At 45.4% G+C, this 25,709-nt stretch overlaps 1 protein-coding gene across 3 annotated transcripts in view; it reads left to right on the top strand.

Moving 5' to 3' along the window:
- The window catches only part of cdh8 (cadherin 8), a 174,620-nt gene extending 149,308 nt beyond the window's left edge, over positions 1-25,312 (top strand). For 2 of the 3 annotated variants that reach the window (XM_052062473.1, XM_052062472.1), the window contains exons 7-12: positions 2,651-2,904; positions 11,137-11,273; positions 14,063-14,184; positions 14,855-14,972; positions 21,166-21,417; positions 23,397-25,312. In XM_052062473.1, coding sequence (XP_051918433.1) covers positions 2,651-2,904; positions 11,137-11,273; positions 14,063-14,184; positions 14,855-14,972; positions 21,166-21,417; positions 23,397-23,890 — 1,377 coding nt within the window. In that variant the 3' untranslated portion in view covers positions 23,891-25,312. The remainder of the gene's footprint in view (positions 1-2,650; positions 2,905-11,136; positions 11,274-14,062; positions 14,185-14,854; positions 14,973-21,165; positions 21,418-23,396) is intronic. The other variant, XM_052062474.1, reaches the window with a different exon arrangement.
- Positions 25,313-25,709: the final 397 nt, after the last annotated feature.

Genomic DNA, 25,709 nt, shown 5'->3' with positions numbered 1-25,709 from the left:
CGTCGGCCTCACAGTGCAGAGGTACCGGGTTCGATTCCAGCTCCGGCCTCCCTGTGTGGAGTTTGCATGTTCTCCCCGGGCCTGCGTGGGTTTTCTCCGGGTGCTCCGGTTTCCTCCCACATTCCAAAAACATGCGTGGCAGGCTGATTGAACACTCTAAATTGTCCCTAGGTTTGAGTGTGAGTGCGAATGGTTGTTTGTTTCTGTGTGCCCTGCGATTGGCTGGCAACCGATTCAGGGTGTCCCCCGCCTACTGCCCGAAGACAGCTGGGATAGGCTCCAGCGGGGATGAAGCGGCTCGGAAGATGAATGAATGAAGGAATGAATAATATTGTGAATCATGACAACTGACACTAATCTAGATGTCGGCGCTCTACCATTATCTCACCATAGTATGGTACAACAGTGACTTTTTTTTTTTTGGTTTTCATATATATTTTAGTCAGGCACCGCAAAGGGTGGAAGCAATATTTGACGCGGTCTCCAAAAGCTCACCTCTGTTGATTTCCATATAATCACTCTGACCATCCATGCACGGTCTCACACAGGCTGCTTTCCTCTCGCTAACCTTTGAATTAAAGTGTTATCCGCTGGCTGGGGGTCTCACTCTCTCTCTCACCACATATGAAGGGTTCAGGGGGGAAAAAGATGAGGAGGAGGAGGAGGAGGAGGAGGATGAAAGTGCTTCAAATAGCTCCTCAAACCGTGGAAGAACCAACCTCCGAGAGGCTTTGGGGGCTCCTGAAAACGTCCCCCGCACAGAGTGCAGCTCGGGTTCCGCCAGCTTGAAACTCCTTTCAACCCCAAAATGCATGCGGGGGCAAGTGAGACTCGCCACCAAAAATCAATATCACCCCGTGCAGGTTGAGTCATAAAAAGCCCAAAAAGTGTTCATGGGTCTTGTGTGAAACTAAAAATGCCAATTCAAAAATAATTAATATAAAAATGAATAAATCATGCGGATTTCCTAACACAAAGAAAACAACTTCTTTTTTTTCTGTTTTAATTTTCAAACAAGGTCGAATTTCACCAGATGATTAAATATAAATGATGGGCCATCTGTAAAGGAATCAGCGCAGGCCACGCCAGGACGGTTGCAAAATCTCAACGACATGACAACGTGCCCCGGACAAAATGTTTTGATCTCCCTTTGGAGAGTTTTCTTGATAACCTCCGCAGAGCGCTTGTCGTTATTGATTTTGTGTTAGCCGGGCGGAGTACACTCCCGCTAATAATGTGATGTCAGCGAGTGCGTAAACAAAGAGATTCGAAGAATAATTGCTCAGCCTGACAAAGAGTTATTTTCTAAAACGTAACATGACGAAGCCTGACGGATGCAAATGTGAATCAATTGTGTTCCTGCTGACAGAGCGATAATCGTTAGCTACTTTTAAGTGACCGTTACCCCAAAAGCAACGTTTGGGCACCACTTTTCGGTAAAAGGTACGACGTCCCATGTGAAAGGTGAATACCTAGGTCACTAATTCGTGTGATAAAGCTCTGACAGGCATCATGTGTTTTTCCACAAAAAACTGCAAAAATCATCCCACTTTGAATAGTGTATGAGGAGTGTAAGTGGAGGAGGTAAAGGATCTCCTGTATTCAATACTGCAGTCCTAATTGACAGCAACGGCCAAAGTTTGTTTGTTTATTCTCATCATTTCTGATTTTGTAGCCGAAAAAATATCAAAACTGACACTTTTATCTAGGAGGAGATCCAGGGCAGTGAGAAATTAGCGGGGATGAGATGATGTGTGTTTGTTTATGTAATTTCCAGACGTGTAAGTTGTGTTTCGAAAAAACGCATGAATCTTCAAAATGCCACATTCAACACATCACATGCAATCGGGTTATGATATGATATGAACGGAAAATTAGTGTCTTCGGTGTTTATTTCTCTCAGACCAGTTTTATCGAAAGAAGCTAAAGCCCGTATGTATCTCAGTGAGTGGCGATTGCTTGCTAGTGTCAGCGATCGTGGCACATGTTGATAAAATTGTCTCTGATTACTTGGTTTGCGGGCGGCCCGGTAGTCCAGTGGTTAGCACGTCGGCTTCACAGTGCAGAGGTACCGGGTTCGATTCCAGCTCCGGCCTCCCTGTGTGGAGTTTGCATGTTCTCCCCGGGCCTGCGTGGGTTTTCTCCGGGTGCTCCGGTTTCCTCCCACATTCCAAAAACATGCGTGGCAGGCTGATTGAACACTCTAAATTGTCCCTAGGTGTGAGTGTGAGTGCGAATAGTTGTTCGTTTCTGTGTGCCCTGCGATTGGCTGGCAACCAATTCAGGGTGTCCCCCGCCTACTGCCCGAAGACAGCTGGGATAGGCTCCAGCACACCCCGCAACCCTAATGAGGATCAAGCGGCTTGGAAGATGAATGAATGAATGAATGAATACTTGGTTTGCGGCCCTTCAGTCGCATAGGACATAATTTTAGTCAATAAGAGACTAAGTGCCATGAGAAAATTAAACTCTTGAGTCAAAGCAGGGACGGCGCTATGCTAACATTAGCTTGTGCGTTTATTTTCATCATTCCTATTTGCGCATCCTAAGTTGTGGGTCAGCTATAAAAAAGTATTGCGGGAAACTGCAAAAATGACGTTGTCTTGAGCCCATCACATTGCGTGACACTTCCTGTTTTGTTTACTCGCAGGCGTTAGACTTTGAAAGCAGGAGGACGTACACACTCAAAGTGGAAGCCGCTAATGTGCAGTCGGACCCCGGCGGGGGCATCGGGGGGCCCTTCAAGGACACGGCCACTGTCAAGATCGTCGTGGAGGACGCCGACGAGCCGCCAGTCTTCTCTAAACCCATCTACACGCTCGAGGTCAATGAGAATGCACCCGTCAACACCGTCATCGGCACGGTTGGCGCCAGGGACCCGGACTCCAGTGGCAGCCAAGTCAGGTAAGACATTGTGCTCTAAGACAGCGGATGAAAGCTAAGTGGAGCAGTTAAGTTCAAAGTTTGTAGTAAAACGTGTCCATTGTTTGGGAAAATTGGACCCTCAGAGGCATGCCTCTAATGCATAGACCCACAAACAAAAGAGTCTCAAGAATTCATGCCAGGGAAGCCACAGGAGGTCTGCCATTTTGGATCGGAGTGGCCATTTTAGGGGCATTTAGATCATTTTCTTCAACAACAAATGTGAAAATCTAGCTTCTGAATGCAGTTTGAGTTGACAACATGGAATTTGGCAGTCATGTCTTTTTTAAGGAGCACCCCCTCCCCCCATCCATAAAAAGCCTGACAATACACAGCAAGTCTACCATTTTGATTTGAAAGGCGCATTTTGAAAATGTAGCCTGCAAAGCTCGTCTCACAAAGCTTTACTTTCAGTCAGAGGTATGATGGATGAAAATTGGCTCCCCAGCACCCCAACAGGGAAATCAACTTGCGACGGTTGATAACTCAAGAAACTCAAAAATGTTGGGGCACTCATAAGTCAAGATATCACCGTATTTTAGTAAATTTCCGAAATTTTATTTCACTGTCTACTTTTCAATGGAGCGACCGAATGACAGCCCCAATTTCCCCATCCCTTATCTTTGCAGTAACTTCCCAGAAGAGACACATTTTTTTTTTCCAGACACCGAGTTGTACTAATAAAATACAGTTTGACACCGAGGCAATTAAACGTCTTCAACCGTGTGACCTTTCAGCAGGTACCACTGAAGAATCGCTCTCCTTTCCACAAATGTAGGGAACGGCGGCAAAAAGTCGATTATGAGTTGAAACTGCCGCAACTTCTCACCCATGACAACGACAAGGGCACCTTGATGATAGCTTATACAGGCAATATCTCCCCCTCTTCCATTGGTCATGGCATTTCATTAATTCTCCTGGCGACTTTCTCCCTGGATGCGACACTCATCAGGTTGGGTGCGCTGTAATTACGTGGCGGGCGGGTGGGCGGGCGGGGCTGCCTTTCATAGATTGGCTGGAAAGAAAACACCATTGGACTTTTTCCTGTTCTGCATGCACGGTGCCATCCTCATGTTTTGTGATGAGACAGCCAAGAGTGGAGGTTGCAGGATGTTACGCCCCTGGTAAAAAAAAAAATAATAATAATAATAAATGAATAAAAATAAACAAATACATAAATAATAGGAAATGGGAAGAAATAAATTACATATAATGGCATGTTTTGGGTCCGTCTGCCTTATTTTGTTGATGGCAGTTGAATGAATTAGAAATTTTCAAATCCAAGCACAAATTTCCATCCAGGAAAAAAAAAATCATCTTATGCCCCCCCCTCCGCCTGATGTTCCCCACTTTGATTCTGGTCCCAATATGTTCTAAACACAAAGGCACTGAAAATTTTAAATTAATAACATAAAAACAGTGCCGAGTCTCATGCTGAGTGGAAAAGCCAAAGAATCAATGTTTTGAGACTAGTTTGAAAGATAAAACCCACAAAGACCTTGGAGTTGCAACAAACGGCGTCAGGAATGGACCGACAGAGTCACCGCATTCTGTAAACACCAAAATTCAAAATGGCCAACATGCCTTGCAGTGTGAACGCAGCCTAATTAAATATTACAATCAGACTGAGTCCTCTATTTGTTTTCCTGGCCTAAAATTGAATCATTAAATTTTTTTTGTGTTTGTTTACAAATCAGTGAACAAAATAATCAGTCACTTTGTCATTTTCCGATTTTTGATTGTTCATTGAAGGAATGGGAATTTGTTTTTTTTTAAAACTTCACAAACAAAGTCTTCTGTGAAGCTATCACGTTGATGTAAACAAACTGAATTCATTTTTCGATAAAGCGAACATACATTTTTGTTAAAACTGGAGACAAATTGTACTCCATTACGTGATGTATTTTCTTTTGGCGCAGTATTACGCCATCCCTCCAATCTCTCAGCATGTTGACTATACTTGATTGACGTGGGGGGTGATTTCACCTGCATGCCATTTTCTACACTGACCCCCTCAAACCCTTCAGAGAGGCTTTCAGTGCTGCGGCACCGAGGGGAAAAGCCACTGGAGGGGACTCTCACACACATGCCCTCAGCCTGGCTTAATGCATCCAAACAACAACGTTTCAGGTGCACTCCATGAAATCCCCCCCCACCCGCCACCCCACCCTTCATCTTCCTCTTCTGCCGCCATGCATCGCCCGCCGCCAAGGATGCGTTATTTCTACCTGAGTGATCACAAATAAGACGCAACGTGACATCTCACCAGCTGCCTGACCCGAATTCGGGGAGGGGGTTGAGCCGTGACTGCGCTCGATTCATAAATACGGCCGCTGTGACAAGCTCTGAAAAGATTTTATTTGACTTGAGAGAATCCTGAATATTTATTTGAGAGTGTGGGTTGACATGCCGCCTTTGGGACCCCCACTGAGTTGAGAAGTTATTACATGGGCGATATCTTTGTGTGATGTTTAAAGTATAACTTAAGAACGAACGGCCCTGGTGTCACACTCGCTTTTGTTGATGTCAACAGAGGCAAAGATAAAGAGATAAAAAACATGAGGGAAAGAGATGTGTTTTTTTTTTTCCACCGGACAGTGACCGATGGTTTTCTGTTTGCATGTTGTCCCCATGCCTGCGTGGGTTTTCTGCGGGTACTCTGATCTGGCCACATTCCAGAGCCATGGATGGTAGGTTAATTGAACACTCCAAATTGTTCCAAGGTGTGATTGTGAGCGTGAATGGTTGTTCGTCTCTGTGTGCCCTGCGATTGGCTGGCAACCCGTTCAGGGTGTACCCCGTCGACACTCATCAGGATAAGTGGCCCAGATAATGGCTGGTTGGATATTTTAGAGAGAGGAAGTGGAAATAAATAACTCGAGATAACATTTTTTTTTTATTTGATATTTTATGAGAACAATAGTAATAGTAATAGTAAAAATATTTTACTATTAATTTATTCATTCATTCATCTTCCGAACCGCTTGATCCTCACTAGGACGCGGGGGGTGCTGGAGCCTATCCCAGTTGTCTCCGGGCAGTAGGCGGGGGACACCCTGAATCGGTTGCCAGCCAATCGCAGGGCACACAGAGACGAACAACCAACCACGCTCACACTCACACCTAGGGACAATTTAAAGTGTTCAATCAGCCTGCCATGCATGTTTTTGGAATGTGGGAGGAAACCGGAGTACCCGGAGAAAACCCACGCAGACCCGGGGAGAACATGCAAACTCCACACAGGGAGGCCGGAGCAGGAATCGAACCCGGCACCTCCGCACCGTGAAGCCGACGTGCTAACCACTGGACTACCGGGCCGCCCACTATTAATTTAATTTAATTTCAAAACTTAAAATAAAAACAGTTGGGCTGTTGGTTTTAATCAAATTTTAAGTCTTTTAATTTGAATAATTAAAGCGAAAGGAAAAGGCATTTTATTTGTATTTTGCTTTCATGATTCTAAACACTAAAAAATGAAAAAGTGCACTTTTTTGGGTTGTTATTGTTTTTGTCATAGTAGTTTTAATTAGATTTTTTTGTAATAGAAAATAAAGTTGTTTTTTTTCTCACAGTGCACAAAGTTTCAAAGTGTTGCAAATGCATCTGTTGTTGTTGAACATTGATCTCGGCTGAAAACCAACGACGACAAAACAAAAGCTTCTTGGCGCAGGTGACAATATACTTCAAGATGCTTTCTGTGCTTTGACTGAAGGCTGATTTGCGAGGCTTATTCACCGCTGAGACTTTTACGGCAACAAGGAGTGAAACGAAACAAACAACATGTAAAATCTGAGTTAGAATGTTCCTTTATATGATGATAAACCGCTAAAAGCGAGGTCATGCTTATATAGTACTGCCAAACGTCATCACGTCATCACACTTTTCGGGAGGGGGGGGGGGGGGGGATGCCAAAGCGGGTTGCGATTTTATTTTTTATTTGCTTTTAATTCTTTCTCACAGCGAGCTGTCAGTTTGAGTGACAGCTGGCAGAAAATTTCAGGCTGTGTGACTCGTCGCTCGGGCGTGAGGCTGTCAAGAAGCTGGAGAAAAGATTCTCCTGCAACTGCTGCGCTCCCAAGTGGTTTGCTGCTGTCGGCCTGTCTTGAAAGTGCTTTTGCAGGGGGCCAGGGAAAGGAAGAGAGGATTGAGGGGGGAGGGGGGGGGGGTTCAGTTTCTTCGAAGGTCCTGGAGGACGTCTCTCCCTGCCTGGCTTCTCCAGGAGTTTCCACAATTTCATCTAAAAAAAAAAAAAAATGGATATGTCACGGCTCGCTACGTCTCTCCAACAATTGGAATCTGGGCCACGACTTTTATTTATTTCATTCTCTTCATTCTCTTTCCAAAGCTGGCTGCCAGGGTTCGGGTTTTAAAATAAGGTTTCAAATTGGGATTTGGAACCACGGTTTGGGTTTCAATTCAAGTCAAGGTTTTAAGTTTAGGTTTAGAGCTTCCTTTATTGGGTTTCAAGCCAATGTTCGGGTTGTTAAATCCAGTTTGGAGCCCGGGTTGAGGTTTTGAGTTGGGTGTCAGTAAAGGAATAGAATTTCTTGCAAATCAAGGCTTTAAATCCCTAAAGCCTGGTTTAGGGTTTCAAAAGAAGGCTTTAATCAAGGCTTTGAGTTGATATTTGTGTTTCAAGTCAAGGTTGAGGTTCCACGTTACAAGGGTTTAAACATTTTTGAAAATAGTTATTTCTTTTTGCAATTAAGAGTTTAAACAAAGTTGTTACTGGTGCAACCTGTTTTTTGACTATTTTGTGTGGATTTTTACAGTGCGGGTCAAAATGACCCACAACATAATCAATGTGATTTTTTTTCAACATAATATGAGGGTTAAGTTGGGACGTTGGGTTTAAAGCCACGGTTAGACTTGCAAGTGAAGGTTGGATTTTACAATTAGAGTTTGAACCAATGTTGTGGTTTCAAAGTAAGGTTTCAATGAAGAGTCGGTGTTTCAAAAAAGCATTTTAGCGTATGGTTTCCAGAAAGTTGGGGCTGCAAATTATTTTAAAATTAGGGTTGTGGTTGTGAACCAGGCTTACTGTTTCAAACTCGTACGCCCATGCTAAAAAAAAAAAAAAACTACATTTTTAGAAATAGAATCTATATATGAAATGGCTAACTTGCTCTTGAGAGAATGATCATCAGTAATGAGCTCACCTGTATGCTAATCTGTTTTATTTCTGTTACTTCTTGGCTTGGAGCGCTTTTAGCTATTTGTGGAGTTTAAACCTGCTCATTCGGTGTCTCCATTGGCCCAATCTAAACTACTAATATGCAAATTAGGAAAAACACATTCTGTATTGTATGTTTCAAGTTTTCATTTTAAATTCAAACACTGCAAACATGTTTTTTTTTTTTTATTAAACTGGTGGACGTATAAACTCAAAACAAGGTTCAAAACAATGCCATTCGATTTGTTTTGTATGAAAAAGTTCAACATAAAATCCCGGTTTTGAGTGCTTCAGTCGGTCGGGCGACCCTTTTTCAGAAAAATGAGGGGGCGTAAAAAAAGAGTGAACTAAACTTTTCCTACAAATGGGAACGCTGTTGTGACATTGGTAGCTTATAACCACTCACTGCATCATTCGCCATTGTCCTGCCCACCATTGTCCGGAGCTATCTGCACAGGAAATGGATGGACCGAGGACAATTACAAGCAGTGTAATTAGCATATTAGTGCTTTTCACATCCTCTCTCGAGTGGGATGTTCGTGTTGGTCATGTAACGGTGAGCGAAACTGAGAAATGACCCATCGTCTTTTTTTTTTTAGCTCTGCGTCTGCGTGTGTTCGCGTGACGTGACACTGACGCTCGTGTGTTTCGCCACGACCAGAGAATTGGTGCCTCGATGGTTTTCCAGCATCCAAAGAAAGCAATTTCACAGAGAAGAGAGGTCAGAGGAAGAAAAAAAAAATTGTGTGCCGGTCCATTTCAGAGCAGAGTGCTGGCGCTGTTGGAAGTTTCTGGATTTTTTTTTATCACTGTTTTGAAGACTTTTCAAAGGTAGTCGGTGACAAGAGTCAACCTCTGAGGGTAATTCACAGGTTAAGGGAGGCTGATTGGCTGGAGAGCCATGGGGATTCTCCCAGACAATCAACAATTTAAAGTTGAGAAAATGAGACAAAAGTGAATTTAAAGCGGACAGGTTGTGTAGTACAAGGGTCTGCTACTTGCCGCTTTTATCCATCTGCCATGGCTCTGTGATTTTGTAAAATCCATACAAAATGATTACGGTTATCCAGACTTAGCCTCACTGGTGCTTAAGGGGGTTGATATACCGACGCTTCTTTTTCCACTACTACAGCTGGATGTCAAGGAGAAGGGCTTAACAGAAAAACTGTTTACTGTACCAAAATCAGTGCCGTAGGGAATTGATGAGTAAACACCCTCAATAGATCTGAATCAGTCGATAAGAGCCTTAGCTTAGCTGTTGCTTAGCTAACGTCCACCTTTTCTTTTGGCTTTGAAGGTAAATCGCCCCTGCCAACATGGCCGCCACACAGGCCGTCCTGGTAACTGGATGCCGTCGGTTCATCTGTGACAAAAGTGGCACAACCCGAAATATACAATATGTGTGCCAGTCTCTGTCTGCTGGTTGCACCGCAGTGCTAGTAAACAACAGCGGCTCATTCTACAGTGCTCTGGTTCCCAAAGTCCGCACTATTTGTCAAGTCAAGTCAAGTCAACAGTATTTATAGAGCACTTTCAAACAGCCATCGCTGCATACAAAGTGCTGTACATGGAGCAATTTAACATGCACAATAAACAGTAAGACAAATTGGTAATAAAAGGCGGTAGAAAGCACCAAACAGTAAAATCAAGAACAAATCTAAGTCATGCTGAGTTGAATGCCAAAGAATACAAGTGAGTTTTGAGCTCACTATTTGTGGGCAATAGTTCCAACTTTCCACCCCAACGGACTTGAACATTCATTCATTCATCTTCCGAGCCGCTTGATCCTCACTAGCGTCGCGGGGGTGCTGGAGCCTATCCCAGCTGTCTTCGGGCAGTAGGCGGGGGACACCCTGAATCGGTTGCCAGCCAATCGCAGGGCACACAGAAACGAACAACCATTCGCACTCACACTCACACCTCGGGACAATTCAGAGTGTTCAATCAGCCTGCCACGCATGTTTTTGGAATGTGGGAGGAAACCGGAGCACCCGGAGAAAACCCACGCAGCCCCAGGGAGAGCATGCAAACTCCACACAGGGAGGCCGGAGCTGGAATCGAACCCGGTACCTCTGCACTGTGAAGCCGATGTGCTAACCACTGGTCTACCAACACTTTGTAACAAAAATTAAAACTTGCCTAAGTTATCACAGTGTCATCTTTTAAAAAAAATGGACATGGAACCCGGAGACGATTTCATCTTCCTGTTATTATAGGACCCAGTTTTGTGTTGAACCATGAAACTGATGTTGAATAAATTGGAATCGGATGAAAAATAACTGCTTAAAGCCAAGTGGGATGAAATGATGAAATGATTCAGTGTCGACTGGTGACACTGGTACAGGGGGCTTTGTCTTTTTTTTTTTCTTGAGAGGCTCTGTTGGAATCATCACATTTTGATTGCATGCTCTCTCTGCCCACATTAGACCTGGGATGGCAAAAAAAAAAAAAAAATCACTCTTCTGTCTAAAACACAAGCATCCACTGTGTGTTCATTTGGAGAAATTCTGGAGGAGACGGTCTGAGTGCGAGACCTGGAATACACCCATCCTGTGTTCTGTTATGATCAACAAGGAATGTGCCACTTTTGACAAAATGGCAAAACTTCTCTTTTGCCGGTGGGACTGGGCGAGTGACATGGGTCTTTCAGACGTCTTGGTGCATCCTGCCAAGCTTCACGTTGATCGATGAAGCCTGTGGCAGGTGTTGTATATTTGTGAGGAGGAGGGCTGCGATTGTTGACAGACCCCCCAAATGAGGTTAACAACACCACATCTCTTTTCCTGACACAGCAAGCGCTAATGGTCTTTTAAATGGGGCGGGGGTGTCGCCTTGATCAGGCTCTGGGTGGGTGTGCTGTTCTCTTGGATCTGAGTAATCTTTAATGTCCCCCGTTGCTTGTGTAATTATTCCTCAGGCGATAATTATTGATTTTCCATGACTTCAGTGGGCATTTGTGTGGAATTCCTTCTTCCAGGCTGCTGGTTTTTCGCTCAACTGTCTTTTATGTTGTTGTTGTTGTTGTTTTTTTTTAAACACAGATACTTTATCGACCGCCATACGGACCTGGAGAGGCAGTTTAACATCAACGTTGACGACGGCAAGATCACGCTGGCCAAACCACTGGACCGAGAGACGGACACGTGGCACAACATCACCGTAACCGCCACCGAAGTCCGTAAGTGGCGTTGTCGAGTATCGTCTCCGGAAGACGCCATTGTTGAATACCTTATCAGCCGCCGCTTGCTCATTTTCTACAGTGGCTATTTATCTTATTGCAACATCTACATGCATCTCACCTTGAGCTTGGTGGAGCTAATATGCTTTCTGCAACACAAAGCCATTCCAAATCAACGCTTAAGTTGGTCCTATGTGGTATTATAATAATTCATTCATTCATTCATCTTCCGAGCCGCTTGATCCTCACGAGGGTCGCGGGGGGTGCTGGAGCCTATCCCAGCCGTCTTCGGGCAGTAGGCGGGGGACACCCTGAATCGGTTGCCAGCCAATCACAGGGCACACAGAAACGAACAACCATCCACGCTCACACTCACACCGAGGGACAATTTAGAGTGTTCAATCAGCCTGCCATGCCATGTTTTTTTGGAATGTGGGAGGAAACCGGAGCACCCGGAGAAAACCCACGCAGGCCCGGGGAGAACATGCAAACTCCACACAGGGAGGCCGGAGCTGGAATCGAACCCGGCACCTCTGCACTGTGAAGCCGACGTGCTAACCACTGGGCTACCGGGCCGCCAGAATAATAATAATAATACATTTTATTTATAAGCGCCTTTCAATACACCCAAGGACACTTTACAATAACAAAAAACACAAAACAATATTGTAAGGATGAGAAAGGTAAGCCGGAAAGAAAGGGCTCAATTGGCGGCGTGGCAGTGATGGATGGATTAAGGGCAGGGACGAACACCATCACTCCCCCCTTGTGACTCCCCTCTCCTCCCCCACAGCAACACTCAGGGAAGAGAATGTGTTTAGTCAGAGGTCACGTGGCCGCAATGTTACGCCCGAAAGGTGAATAAACGGTTACGCCTCAGATGCGCCAATTCACTGGGAACTTTAGCGTTGAAAGGGGCTAATGGCAACCCCACCCCGCAAAAAAAGAGGACATTTGAAATGTATTACGACTACCCAGGTCCCTTCTCCCTTTTCACAAAGAGCTGCCGCATTAATCCCTGCAAACTCTGAATAACATGTCGTTACGAGCCACCGCTATCTGCAACCTGCAGTCACTTAGCTAGCAGGCAGGCTGGAGATGTACGGCCGCCAGACAAGATGTCGACAACGGCGGCGGCTTATCAGAATAAGACGTGCAACTCCTCACGCCGGCGGGACCAAAAATAAATAAATAAATGAAAAACTGTGACAGCTTTCGTTTAGCCCGGCAATTAACGTGCACCTCCTTTGATTAAGCGCGAGAAGGCGGAGACAGACAAGTTACAAGCAGTGTGAATTTCTCTTCCAGTAGCTTTAAGGGCTACATTAAGCTTTATCGCGACATACAGCCCTCCTGAAACAATCTGTATGCAAATAAAAGCCTTACGCACGGGCTAAAGCTGTTTGTAGCTCTGCCGGCAAAGATTTTCCACCTCGTCAGTGAGAGTGTATTATTATTATTTTTTTTGTACTTTGCAGATGTTCTTTAATCTGTAAGGTGTGTCTGTTTTTAAAAAAAAGTGTTTACTCGATACGTGTTCATGTTCTTGTGCAAATTGACTCGTGAGCTGTTTGAATTCAATCAAAACTCAGCAAATGAGTGTGCTTTATTGCCTCCGCGGCTTCAATGCAAAGTATTCTTAGCACAGCGTTCAATGTGGAATTAATACAAAGCACAGGCGTGGAGCACAGTCACTGTCTTTGTTTTAAGTAGTTTTTATTTGCAGCTGTTTTTAGAGTGGCGGCCCGGTAGTCCAGTGGTTAGCACGTCGGCTTCACAGTGCAGAGGTACCGGGTTCGATTCCAGCTCCGGCCTCCCTGTGTGGAGTTTGCATATTCTCCCCGGGCCTGCGTGGGTTTTCTCCGGGTGCTCCGGTTTCCTCCCACATTCCAAAAATATGCGTGGCAGGCTGATTGAACACTCTAAATTGTCCCTAGGTGTGAGTGTGAGCGTGGATGGTTGTTAGTCTATGTGTGCCCTGCGATTGGCTGGCAACCGATTCAGGGTGTCCCCCGCCTACTGCCCGGAGACAGCTGGGATAGGCTCCAGCACCCCCCGCGACCCTTGTGAGGATCAAGCGGTACGGAAGATGAATGAATGAATGAATGTTTTTAGGGTATTGGGAATTATGATAAAGCAGGTTCGGATTTGGTGCAGTGCAGTTCAACTTTCCGGTTTGGTTAAATTCAATCGTAGTGTGGGACTCCTTGTGCTTGAGTCTCAGGGCACCGGAGGTTTAGAATCAGGGTCGGGGTTCGGCTCAGGTTCCAGCAGATGCAAGAACGCAGAATCTCACTTGGACATTTCTTTTCAACAAGAGTGCGGATTTTTCGGCTTTATCATCCTTATTGTCGAAAGTGCGACGCCTCTAAGGAGGCACATCAATCCGCGGCAGCTCTCAACGTCGCAATTTGCACCACTTACCATAGCAAGGACTAATTAGATTGCCTTTTATTGTCTATTCAGACATCAGTTCCTAATGAGTCATTAATATGCTTTTTTTCCCCTCACTTTAACACTCATGTTTTAAACATAGGGCGTTCAAAAACACTTTGAGTTGTGTCTTTTCTCTTTTTGCATCACCAAAAGGTAGATTGATGTGTCTTATCATGCGTCGCTTCCATCAGCTCCGGAAATGAAGGGAGAAATAAAGATGAGAAAAAAAAAAACAAAGGAAATTAAAACTAGGTCATGTAATGTACCTGGGATTTTCATACACCCATCGCCCTGTTTTTTTTTTTTTTGCTGAATGAATTTTCTGTCTTCCATCTATCCCCCCCGTCTCCTAGGTAACCACAGTCAGATCTCCCGGGCGGTGGTGGCCATCCGGGTCATGGACATAAACGACAACGCCCCGGAGTTCGCCACCGAATATGAAGCCTTTTTGTGTGAAAATGGAAAACCCGGACAGGTAATGGAAAAGGCAAAACATTTTTTTATAATTTTTTTTTTTTTAATTAGAGTGGCTACTTGTTCATCAAAGCAGCCATCCGTCACTCTCCTTTCTCCAGCTTTCCACCCCTTTAATGATTGGCCATGGTGAATTATGGCCTTAATTATTTCGCAGAGAAGCCTCGGAGGTCGAGGGTCTGGCGTTGAAAAAAAAAAAAAGTTTGGGGGTGGGAGTTGGGGGGGACTTAGCCGTCAGGATTGATCACGGCACATCGTCCGTTGAGAATGTCTTTCATGTGGCCTCCTCCAGATGGCACGATGCATCACCCTGCCAAAAAAAAGTCTCTGACCGGTTCTTAGCATTCCCCCGACTGCCTTCTCATCAATCGACCTCATTCAAGGCAGCTACATGTGTCGGATGCACTTTTATTGGACGCGGGGAGGTGGGGGGGAGCCAAAACTGTCCCTCAGCCCCCCCCCAAATTCTAATTCCCAATCAATCCGAGCGTGCGATAAGAACACTGATGACAGATTAGCGGATAGAGCTGAGATGCTCAAGGCGGACCGGGCAAAACCTTGATGATAAGGATCCAAATCTCAGCGTGGTGAAGAGCAAATATTCCAGCATGTGCGATGACTATCTCTTTCTTTCTTTCTTTTTTTTTTTTTTTTTTGAAATCCCAACACAGGTGATCCAAACAGTCAGCGCCGTGGACAGAGATGACCCGATCCAGGGCCACTATTTTGAGTACCGCCTGGTGCCTGAGATGCTCAACAATCCCAACTTCACTATTAAGAACAACCAAGGTAGTAGACGATGATTCTTTGAGTTTGAAAGAAAAAATAAATAAAATCATCAACATTGAAGCATTGCCACCTGTCACCAACCAAAAACGCGTAACCGTGTCACGCACTCGCCACACTGCAATAACAAACACAGTGAAGCTCAGCTTCTGGCTCTGTCATGTCATTGCTAGCGATATACTTTTCTCAGGTTGATCTAACTGTTAACATCAAAACCGGCATCCCGGTCTTGCTTGCTTGCTGCGGACCAAATTCTGACACCTCTCGAAGAATCTCACCAGAGAGGCTAAGGGAGCGTGCTCGTTGAAACGCATCCTCCGGTCAGACCACCACCTCCGTCTGCCAAGTCAGAGGCACCGTCCCCAATGTCCACATGATAAGATAAGATAAGATAAGAGGTAGTCCAGTGGTTAGCACGTCGGCTTCACAGAGCAGAGGTAGCGGGTTCGATTCAAGCTCTGGCCTCCCTGTGTGGAGTTTGCATGTTCTCCCCGGGCCTGCGTGGGTTTTCTCCGGGTGCTCCGGTTTCCTCCCACATTCCAAAAAAACATGCATGGCAGGCTGATTGGACACTCTAAATTGTCCCTAGGTGTGAGTGTGAGCGTGGATGGTTGTTCTTCTCTGTGTGCCCTGCGATTGGCTGGCAACCGATTCAGGGTGTCCCCGCCTGCTGCCCGAAGACACCTGGGATAGGCTCCAGCACCCCCCGCGACCCTAGTGAGGATCAAGCGGCTCGGAAGATGAATGAATGAATGAATGAAAGATAAGATAAGATAAGAAAAGATAAGATAAGACATCCTTTATTTGTCCCACACTGGGGAAATTTACAGCCTCCAGCAGCAAGAATGTGGGTAGAAAGAAGAAAAAAACAAACACCGTTCAATTCAATGTACCGGTAAATAAAAAATTGATAAATCGCAGTGCTATTAACAATTGTTTTTCACATCATTTAACTGTTATTATTATTATGATTGTTATTTTTTATTCATCAGCCTGACAGCAGTCGGTAGGAACGAGCGTCGGTATCTCTCCTTCTTGCAGCGCGGGTGTAACAGTCTCTGGCTGAAGGAGCTACCAAGTGCTGTCAGGGCGGGCTGGAGGGGGTGGGAGGGACTGACCATCATAGCTTTTAGCTTAGTTAGCATCCTTCTGTTGCCCACCTCCTCCAGAGTGTCAAGGGAGCAACCCAGGACAGAACTGGCCTTCCTGACCAGTCGCTCCAGTCTCTTTCTGTCCCGGGCCTAGATGCTGCCTGACCAGCAGACAATGCCATAATGGATGGCCGAGGCCACCACCGAGTCATAGAAAGTCTGAAGGAGTGACCCCTGAACCCCAAAAGACCTCAGTTTCCTGAGTAGGAAGAGTCGGCTCTGTCCTTTACTAATCAGGGTATCCGTGTTTGTAGACCAGTCCAGTTTGTTGTTGAGAAGAACACCTGATGATGATGTTGCACAAGGCAGGATAGCTCCACGACGTTCAGACCCTTGAAGAACTCCGAGTGGATCTCATCCACACCTGACGCCGAGGAGCTGTTTGGTGACTTCAAACCCCAGAAATAGGAAAGCCCACCACAGAGTCCCCAGACTCTGCTTCCTCAAAGGAAGGCACGTTGGTGGAACCGAGCAAGCCTTTTGATGAATTCTCCCCACTGACTCACGATGTGCCGAGTGGAAGTCAGCAGACCCACATCCCCCGTTAGCGAACAAAGAGCCGAGGATGAGTTCCGCAGAAAAAAAATGGACGCTATATTCAAGACGGGACGGCGGTTCTCTGTATAGCCGACTCTCATGACATTATCGTATTATTGTCAGTGAAAGGAGGTGATAACGCTGTTATCACACATTGGACGGTAATTCCCACCCCGATGTGCCTCCTACGCCTAAATGTTCCTCGTAAACATTTCAAACAAAAACAGCCCAGCTACAATAAACGAGAAACAATGTACAATGATGCAGCGTCGCAAATCCCTTCCCCAAATCGTTGTTTGAATTCATAATTTGGCAGCAAGGGGGTGTGTTGAAGCGAAGCCCCCAACTTCGCAGATGTTGGACAGGAGCGCACTGTGAGTGAAGATAAACCAATGAGATTCCAAATGGGTTCAACCTGCTAGTTTTGCTGCTCAATGTAGGGTGACGTCCTCGCTACCTCGTGGCTACCAGATGGCACCACGGTTTAGCAACACAATATGCTCATAAGCTTGTTTTTTGTTTTCTTTTTTATTTTTTGGAACATATATATTCTGTTTGTCCAAAGTGGTGATGAACAAGCTGTGTTCACCCTCACGTGTAATGTACTCAGCTCGCGGCAAAAAAAAATCTATTCATATGTTAGCAGCCTTCTGTTTGGACACACAGGCTGGAGGCTAACATACTGCAGCCCGCCTCTGACGGCTCGGAGAGGCCATCAAAACCAGGTCATAGTTGAGGAGAAAAAAAAACACTTTTTTTTTCAGTCTCCATGAAAATAATATTGTTTTTCTTACTTCTGCGCATTACCTGGTGGGTACACAGTGGGAAATGATGGGGTATATGCCATAAATACACCATACCGAATGTATTCCTTTCTTTTCTTTGCAGCTCCTAGTAAAAAAGATAATTGATTTTACATATAGTGTATGGCACCATTATTGTCTATATTTATTTAGTGGAAAGTGATTTATTCTATGATTCTTTGTGTTTTATTTGCTTTAAATTGTATTGACTGTCTACATTATTCACCTATTATGTCTTGAATATATTTTTATTTTAATATTTATCATATTTAGCTAACCCATTATTCTATGAAAAATTTTCAGCTTTTATTTACTACTATTTTTTGTATGGAATGATGGGATTTTTTTTCTGTTACACTTCTATTCTTATTCGACATAGTGATGCATTTTCAAACATTACTATTCTTTATGCATCATGTTTTTTGGGTAACCTTTCATTCAACTTATTTTATTTACATTTTCTATCATTCTAGTATTATTTAGACTTGAATCTTCATTCAAATATTGCTACAGCCAACCGTAATTTTTTTTTTTATTGCGCCTTTTCCCAGAAATGACTTTCTTCAGCCTTATGATGAGTTCAGATGCCCTCATGGTTTTATAGCTGCTTAACCGGAAGAAAAAAAAAGATGTGGTCAAAGCTTAACCTGTACAACACTGGATCAAATGTGAGTCATAAAGGTGCTGCTTTTTTTACAAGCTCCCCCCCTCGTTCCTCAAGGCAACACGTTGGATCAAAACAGCCGCTGTTGTTTTCTTTTTTTCTTTGTATCGCTCCTTCGAGTCGAGGGTGCGTTTGTTCTCCACACACAACGTAACCCTAGAAATCAAAGCAAATGCGTGCTGCCATTCTTCCTCTATATAGCACACGCTGCGCCAGCCACTTGTCTATAGCGCCTAAAAGGAGGGGCGGCATCGCCATTTCAGCGACTATTTGTCAGACGGAGGTGGCGGCAGACACTTGACTGATGAGTGTCAGGCGAGGGCCCCCCCTGCGTGCCGCTTTTCTTTGGCATGATGAGTGTAATCAAGGGAGCGGCCCACACACTAGTGGAAAAAAATGCTCTTCAACGGATTGAACTTTAAGTGTTCACCACTCCCTGGTTGAATCTATCAATAAAATGAAAAAGTTCATATCGCAGCTTTGGGCGTGATTGTAGCTAAAAAGCCTCGAAATGACAACACAATCCGATCCAGGAGATAGTTTGTTCAAAAAAAGTCTACCGCTGAATTTCACTTCTTCCTTTGCTTGTGTCATTGCCGCCACCAAGATCCAATTTACAGTATGTGAGATTTAAGCCCCCAGCAAGCACACGAGCACCCATTGAGTATGTAAATCCCCCGTCCACTAAATCGCCAACTTTGTAGCAAAGGCGACCCATAAATTTCCCGACTTCTGAGATTACAATATTGTAGGTGTTACTTTGTGTGACAACCAATTCCAACAAAAGCCCCCACAAATTGCATCCAAGTCCACGTCACAAGGCGAATGCCCAACACACCAGTAAATTTACAATTAAGTCTAGACACAAATTTCTTATGCACCAAAGTAGCATTATAAGCCTTAACTACGTTTTTGCGATACAGTACACGGCAGCCAAGCCCCACGGAGTGCACCTGAAGCCGCTCAAACCACAGCTCAGCAGCTATAATGAACCTACGGAGCACACCCGAGTCCCCGTGGAGACCTCCCGACCCCCATTGCCCAACCCCACACACACACACACGATCAACAACCTGGCAGCAAAGTGAACCTGTAAATTTCCCAGCTTCCAAGGTAATATTCATGGCTTTATACGGAAGCCAAATGAAAGTAAGCCCCCACAGAGTGCACCATAGCAGATGTAATGACATCATGAAGCGCAACCGAGCCCCATAAAAGAAAAAAAAAAAAAACCTCCCTGTTGGCATCTTGACAGAGAAGGTGAAGCCAATACACCGGCATCTAAATTGTATCGTAACTAGGATTCATATTAAGCGGGTGTCAAGACCCACAATATGCACCTGTGGCCACATAAAGAGTAAATCAACTTTGCGGCAGCGTCAATTTGTAGATTTCCCGGCTTCCGAGCTCACTTCATTAAAGAGTCGATGAGAGCCTATAAAGTGCACCCGAGCCCCCGCCCAAAAAAGGTGAAATCCTAAACTCCACGTTCTGTCTACTGGAGGTTTTCAGAATCAGAATCAGAATCAGAATCATCTTTATTGGCCAAGTATGTAGAACACACATGGAATTTGTCTCCGGTATAACACGCTGCATTAGTATTATCGTAAACAACAAAATCATTAAACCATTTTAGAGTAACCAATAGTTTTGTAGTACCATTTTGTAGTACAAGAGGAGTGACTACGTCAGTGACTGTTTAAGGAGTTAATGGCTAGAGGGAAGAAGCTGTTTAAGTGTCTACTGGATTTGGTGCGCATGGATCTGTTTTCGTGGCAACTCTGGAATTTCCTGGCTTCGAGGTAGCAATTCACGTCAGAATTTTTTTATTTGTATTGCCGTATCGCGTGACATGTGCTACGTCACGTGGATCGGTTCTTCACCAAGATGGTGCCGTTTTACTTATGACGAAACACTGGACGTGGCGCATCCAATCACAGTGTGGCGTACGGTATTTTAAAAAAGTGACTTGACCAAAAGTGGACGTATCGGAACATATACAGAGCGTTTTAAGTCATGCAAGTTGCATGCTACGAAGCTAGGAGCTGATTAGCAAACATGGTGTCAACAAATTCATAAAGTTTTTGTCTTTTTAGAGAAAAATCCATCGTCCAGAAATGGGTCCATATCCTCTTTTGTGTCTTTTCTGAACATAAAAACAATGCACATGCACATAATGCCTCCATCGACATAACTGCAGCTACTTGTCCCGCCCGCTTCTTGGTTTGAATCTTGACGGAAACACACGCTGACTGGGTAGGCTCTGGTCGGATTTGTAGTGTGTCTTATTTCGATTCTTATTCAGTAAACATTCAAGTGTGGATGGTTGTCCTCGATGTGCCCTGTGAATGGCGACCGATCTCGGCTGGAGTCGGCCATTCATTTGGGATGGACTCCGGCGTCCCCACGAGGATTAGCTACATAAAATGGTTGCATCTTTCTGCATCCGAAGCTTTTTCATTGTTGGCCACGTCTTTACTGCTATTTTTATTCTCAAATGGTGCTTAGAAAATGACCCCGTAGCTTGACTACAAAACACGACATCTGTACTTCCCTCGCCGTGAAGTTGCCGAGCAATCCAAATGAGATGGGACATTGCTTTGCTCCGGAAGCTGAGTGTTCTTTGCTCCGCTCCGCCACTTGTGAGACGATAAATGTGAGCATATGTCGGCATCAATTACTCAAATCATCCTGCCCGCCGAGCGTCTTTTTGATCAAGTTTGCATCCGCCGAGCGCTGTGTTGTTTCCGCTTGGCAGCGGGAGAGGCAAAGGTTAGACTTTCACAAGTTTTTTTATAAGTCCAGGCTCGGTGTTTAATAGCGAGAGGCGACTAACGAGCAGGCGGCTTCTGGCGGGCGGCTTCAAAAGAGCAGCCGGCACCTTTCCCATCTTGCCACGCTACCCTTCGGTTTCCCCGCATTGCGCTGTTGAGCAAAAATCGCTGAAATCCATCAGCGGGAGACAAGCGAGACGGCAACTGATGTGAAATTAGTTCTCTCTTCTCATCTTCTCGCACCGCCCTCTGCCGCTTCTTTCGCAGATAACTCCATTAGTGTCCTGGCCAAGCACGACACGTTCCGGCGGCAGAAGCAGGAGATGTACTTCCTGCCCATCGTGGTGACGGACAACGGCGCCCCGCCCATGAGCAGCACCAACACCCTGACCATTCGCGTGTGCGGATGCAGCAAGGACGGTATTGTGCAGTCCTGCAACATTGAGGCCTATGTACTGCCCATCGGCCTCAGCATGGGGGCGCTCATCGCCATCCTGGCCTGCATCATTCTGCTCCTAGGTGAGTTTCGGCTGAGTGGTGCAATAGTTCCTCTGAACACCCATACTTTAGGGCGCATTTATGTGATGAGGGTAAATGTTGTGGGTGGCTCGGTGAGGTGGTCCAGTGGTTAGCTCGTCAACCTCACGGTGCAGAGGTACCGGGTTCGATTCCAGCTCCGGCCTTCCTGTGTGGAGTTTGCATGTTCTCCCCGGGCCCGCATGGCTTTTCTCGGGGTACTCCGGTTTCCTCCCACATTCGAAAAACATGCATGGTAGGCTCATTGAAACAAATTGTCCCTAGGTGTGAGTGTGAGCGCGGTTGGTTGTTTGTCTCTGTGTGCCCGGCGATTGGCTGGCAACCGGTTCAGGGTGTCCTCCGCCTACTGCCCAAAGACAGCTGGGATAGGCTCCAGCAGCCCTCTTGTGACCAACCCAACTCTTGTGAGGATAAGCGGATCGGATAATGGACGCATGAATGGGTAAATGTTGTCTACATGTATGTTTCCGGGCAGCCCGGTAGTCCAGTGGTTAGCACGTCGGCTTCACAGTGCAGAGGTACCGGGTTCGATTCCAGCTCCGGCCTCCCTGTGTGGAGTTTGCATGTTCTCCCCGGGCCTGCGTGGGTTTTCTCCGGGTGCTCCGATTTCCTCCCACATTCCAAAAACATGCGTGGCAGGCTGATTGAACACTCTAAATTGTCCCTAGGTGTGAGTGTTAGCGCGAATGGCTGTTTGTTTCTGTGTGCCCTGCGATTGGCTGACAACCGGTTCAGGGTGTCCCCCGCCTACTGCCCGAAGACAGCTGGCATAGGCTCCAGCACCCCCCGCGACCCTAATGAGGATCAAGCAGCTCGGAAGATGAATGAATGAATGTATGTTTACCCGGATGATACAATTTTCACCTCCATCCAACCACATTTCAAGATGGTTCCCTTGACACAGCAGCTCCACTACGCCGTTCCCAAACATTGATTCTTAGGCACAGGTTAAGAAATTCTGCAACTATTTGACAGGTTGATTGATGGAAGTCATCACAGTCACCCCACCAGAAAAAAGAACAGGGAAGGTTAACTTCCAGACCGTTTTTATGACCAAAATGTAGTTTTGCTCCCTGGGTACTTGTCACTCTTGTCACACAACCTCACACTTTCTTTCTTCGAAAGCGCACTGCACAGATTGTTGCTGAACTCGGCTGACATGTGAACAGCGCAACATAACGGTTGTTTCTTTGGCGCGTTATCCCTGCGCCTAACTCTCCAGGCATGACCAATCAACCCATGCTGAATCAAACTGTTATGCTTCATTCAGACAGAGAGAGACGTTCGCGCCACGCCACGCCTTATCCAAAAAAAAAGACGAAGAACATGGCGAGCAGGTTTGCTCATTGTGATAAAACTTTGGCTAATGCTAAATGCTATATTAATCTTGGTTCACAGTTCAGCAGCTGGAAGCGAATAAACACGCTGACTCGCTTTACCACTCTCCAAGCCTGCTGTCTTTTTGGCTCTGTCTCGAATTGCTGGCTGCATCGTACAACTTCCGATGCTCACAGACTGAAATGTTTGTTTTGTCTGACACAGGATGCCATGTGTGTGTTATTTATTAATTTATTTCTTTTCGGACAGCATGGGTGTCACGTGCCAAATGCAATTTCGATGCCAATTAGCTGTTCCGCACGACGCGATATATGTCCTCCAGTTCCAATTTGCTAACTCGCCGAAGGTGCTAACCCCGACTCGCGTCGCGTCAATCGCGCCACCTGGCACAGATATGCATGTCGGTTGTGACGGCAATGCATGTTTGCAATCCTATTGCAAAACTGTGCTTGTTGGATCTGGATTCGGTAAGTGGCTGTCACTCATTGAAAATTGATTTGTACGCCCGACAAATAAAATCATTCTTGTCTCAACCGTCGCAATTTCAACTTCGCAAGCTTGACCTGGTATCTCCGTTGTGTCTCTCTCTCTTCCCCTTTTGTGCTTCGGTCTTTCTCGCATAGTAATAGTAGTGCTCTTTGTGACTCTGCGGCGACACAAGAACGAGCCGCTCATCATCAAGGACGACGAGGACGTGCGCGAGAACATCATCCGATACGACGACGAGGGCGGTGGCGAGGAGGACACGGAGGCCTTTGACATCGCCACCCTGCAGAACCCGGACGGCGTCAACGGCTACCTGCCGCGCAAGGACATCAAGCCCGACCTGCAGTTCATGCCGCGCGCCGGCCACCACTCGGGCCCCAACGGCGTGGACGTGGACGAGTTCATCAACGTGCGGCTGCACGAGGCCGACAATGACCCCACGGCGCCGCCGTACGACTCCATCCAGATCTACGGCTACGAGGGCCGGGGATCGGTCGCCGGCTCGCTCAGTTCGCTGGAGACCACGTCATCCGACTCGGACCAGAACTATGACTACCTCAGGGAGTGGGGCCCTCGCTTCAGGAGACTTGGCGAACTGTACTCGGTGGGCGAGAACGACCGCGAGACCTGACCTGAAAAAAAAAAAACACAAAATAAGACTTTCTGAATTTTTTTTTCTCTTCTGTCCACCTGTGTATTAAGCGCTAGAGTTCTATCGGCTTTTAGAAACAGAAAAAAAAAATAACAAACAGGCCACTTTTTTTGTTTTGTATTCTTCATAGAGTCGAATTATAGCAGTCATCCACATCGTAATCGTTGAGCCGAAACAAGCCGTCTTTTTACTAGGAGATTCTTGTGGAGTGTAAAAATTAAAAAAAAAAGTTTAGATTCCGTTGTGGAGTGTCTAGCAGTGTTTTGGGTGTTAGTCATTGCTGTGACTTCCAGTAGCAGAGAGCCGGGAGGCCCTGTCCAGTCAGAGAATCTTGAACGGACTTAAAAGCAATACTTGGTCGACCTTACAACAATGAATGTATGCGAGGAGGATTTGAACAACAACAAAAAGACAAAAAAAAAAAAAAAAAAAAGGGTGTTGGCTTTGACAAAAAGTGACTTTGTTATCATTTGATATGTTCTCTCTATGGTGGCCACATTTCTAAACGACGCTTTATACAACTCTTTGTATTTACATGCTACAGGTGGACCGTCACCATCGAGCTAGCCTATAAAAAAAAAAAAAAAAAAAAAAGACGCGAGGACAACAACAATAAATGTAGAAACTCTGAGGCCTTCTTTTTACAGAAGCAAGTTAAATTACCTAATGTTTTTTTTTTTCTTGTGTTGATTCTTCATGACCTTTCATCAGTGTATGTGCATCTTTTTCCTTTCAATGCTGAAAACTCCACAAATAATTGGGCTTTAGCATCTTTCTGCTAACTTGGCATTTGATTCGCCAGAAAAAAAAAAGACAAATCCAGCCCGTGTGCATATTGTAAGTACACTGTATGATATGACGAAAGAAAAAAAAAAGGCTTGTGCTGTACATAGCATTTCTGCTAACGTCATTAGTTTCAGACAAAGGCTGGTTGAGAATTTCAAATTTCTGAAGTGTAACAAAGACAGAAGACTCGATGGTCAGGCGACTAGCGCGTTCTTCCTTCCGCTCACCTTTTCTGCCGTGCGTTCAATGCTTATCGGTGTGTATGTTCAATTATTTACTCCCCTGTATTGTAATCTCTCCAGATTACCTTGTATTGTTTCCTACTTGTTCAAATATATTTTTATAAATAGCGTTGAATGGGTGCCGTCTGCTACTTCAGGAGGTTGCCGGAGACGATCCACTTGGAGAGAAAGCAAACCCGCCCCCGAGATGACCAACGTATTAGCCACGGTTGGACACGGACCTTGATTTTAAGGTCAGAGATGGGTTCGCGTCACATTCGTTCCGTTACGGGAATGGAATACAAATTAAACTGCCTCCATCTTTTCTTTGTAGGAAAACAAGTTTTTGTTTTGTTTTTCAAATAAAGCGTCAGATGTCGACAAGTGCAACTCGCAGGAGATAGTTTTTCATTATTCTGGGAGGGTTGCTCGTGAGGTTGGCCATCCGTTTGTTGTTTTTTTATACTTGTGTCAATTTATTGTCACTTTTAAATCATGTTCAGTATATAAGATGGTGCAGCAATTACAAATGGATTAGCATACGTTCAGGTCCTGTCACGGTCTAACAGTCAGTGTCGGATATTGATTACATGATCCCAGACATGTTAAGAACGGGGCTCGGGTTCTGCTTTTAACGTTTACCATTTTGGACTGAGCAGCCATGACAATCGTGCATCGTATCCAACGTAGCAAGACCATTAGTCTAGAATTCTATTCCAGTTGTCCTGTGTCTGGTAAGCTTTTCGGGTTAGGGTTGGTTGTTATCACTCTTTTCCTCTTCACTAAATGAG

Source organism: Hippocampus zosterae, chromosome 4 (genome assembly GCF_025434085.1).
Source record: "Hippocampus zosterae strain Florida chromosome 4, ASM2543408v3, whole genome shotgun sequence".
NCBI classification, from domain to species: Eukaryota; Metazoa; Chordata; class Actinopteri; order Syngnathiformes; family Syngnathidae; genus Hippocampus; species Hippocampus zosterae.
Note: the sequence above shows the minus strand (reverse complement) of the source record. Positions and strands in the feature narration are given on the sequence as shown.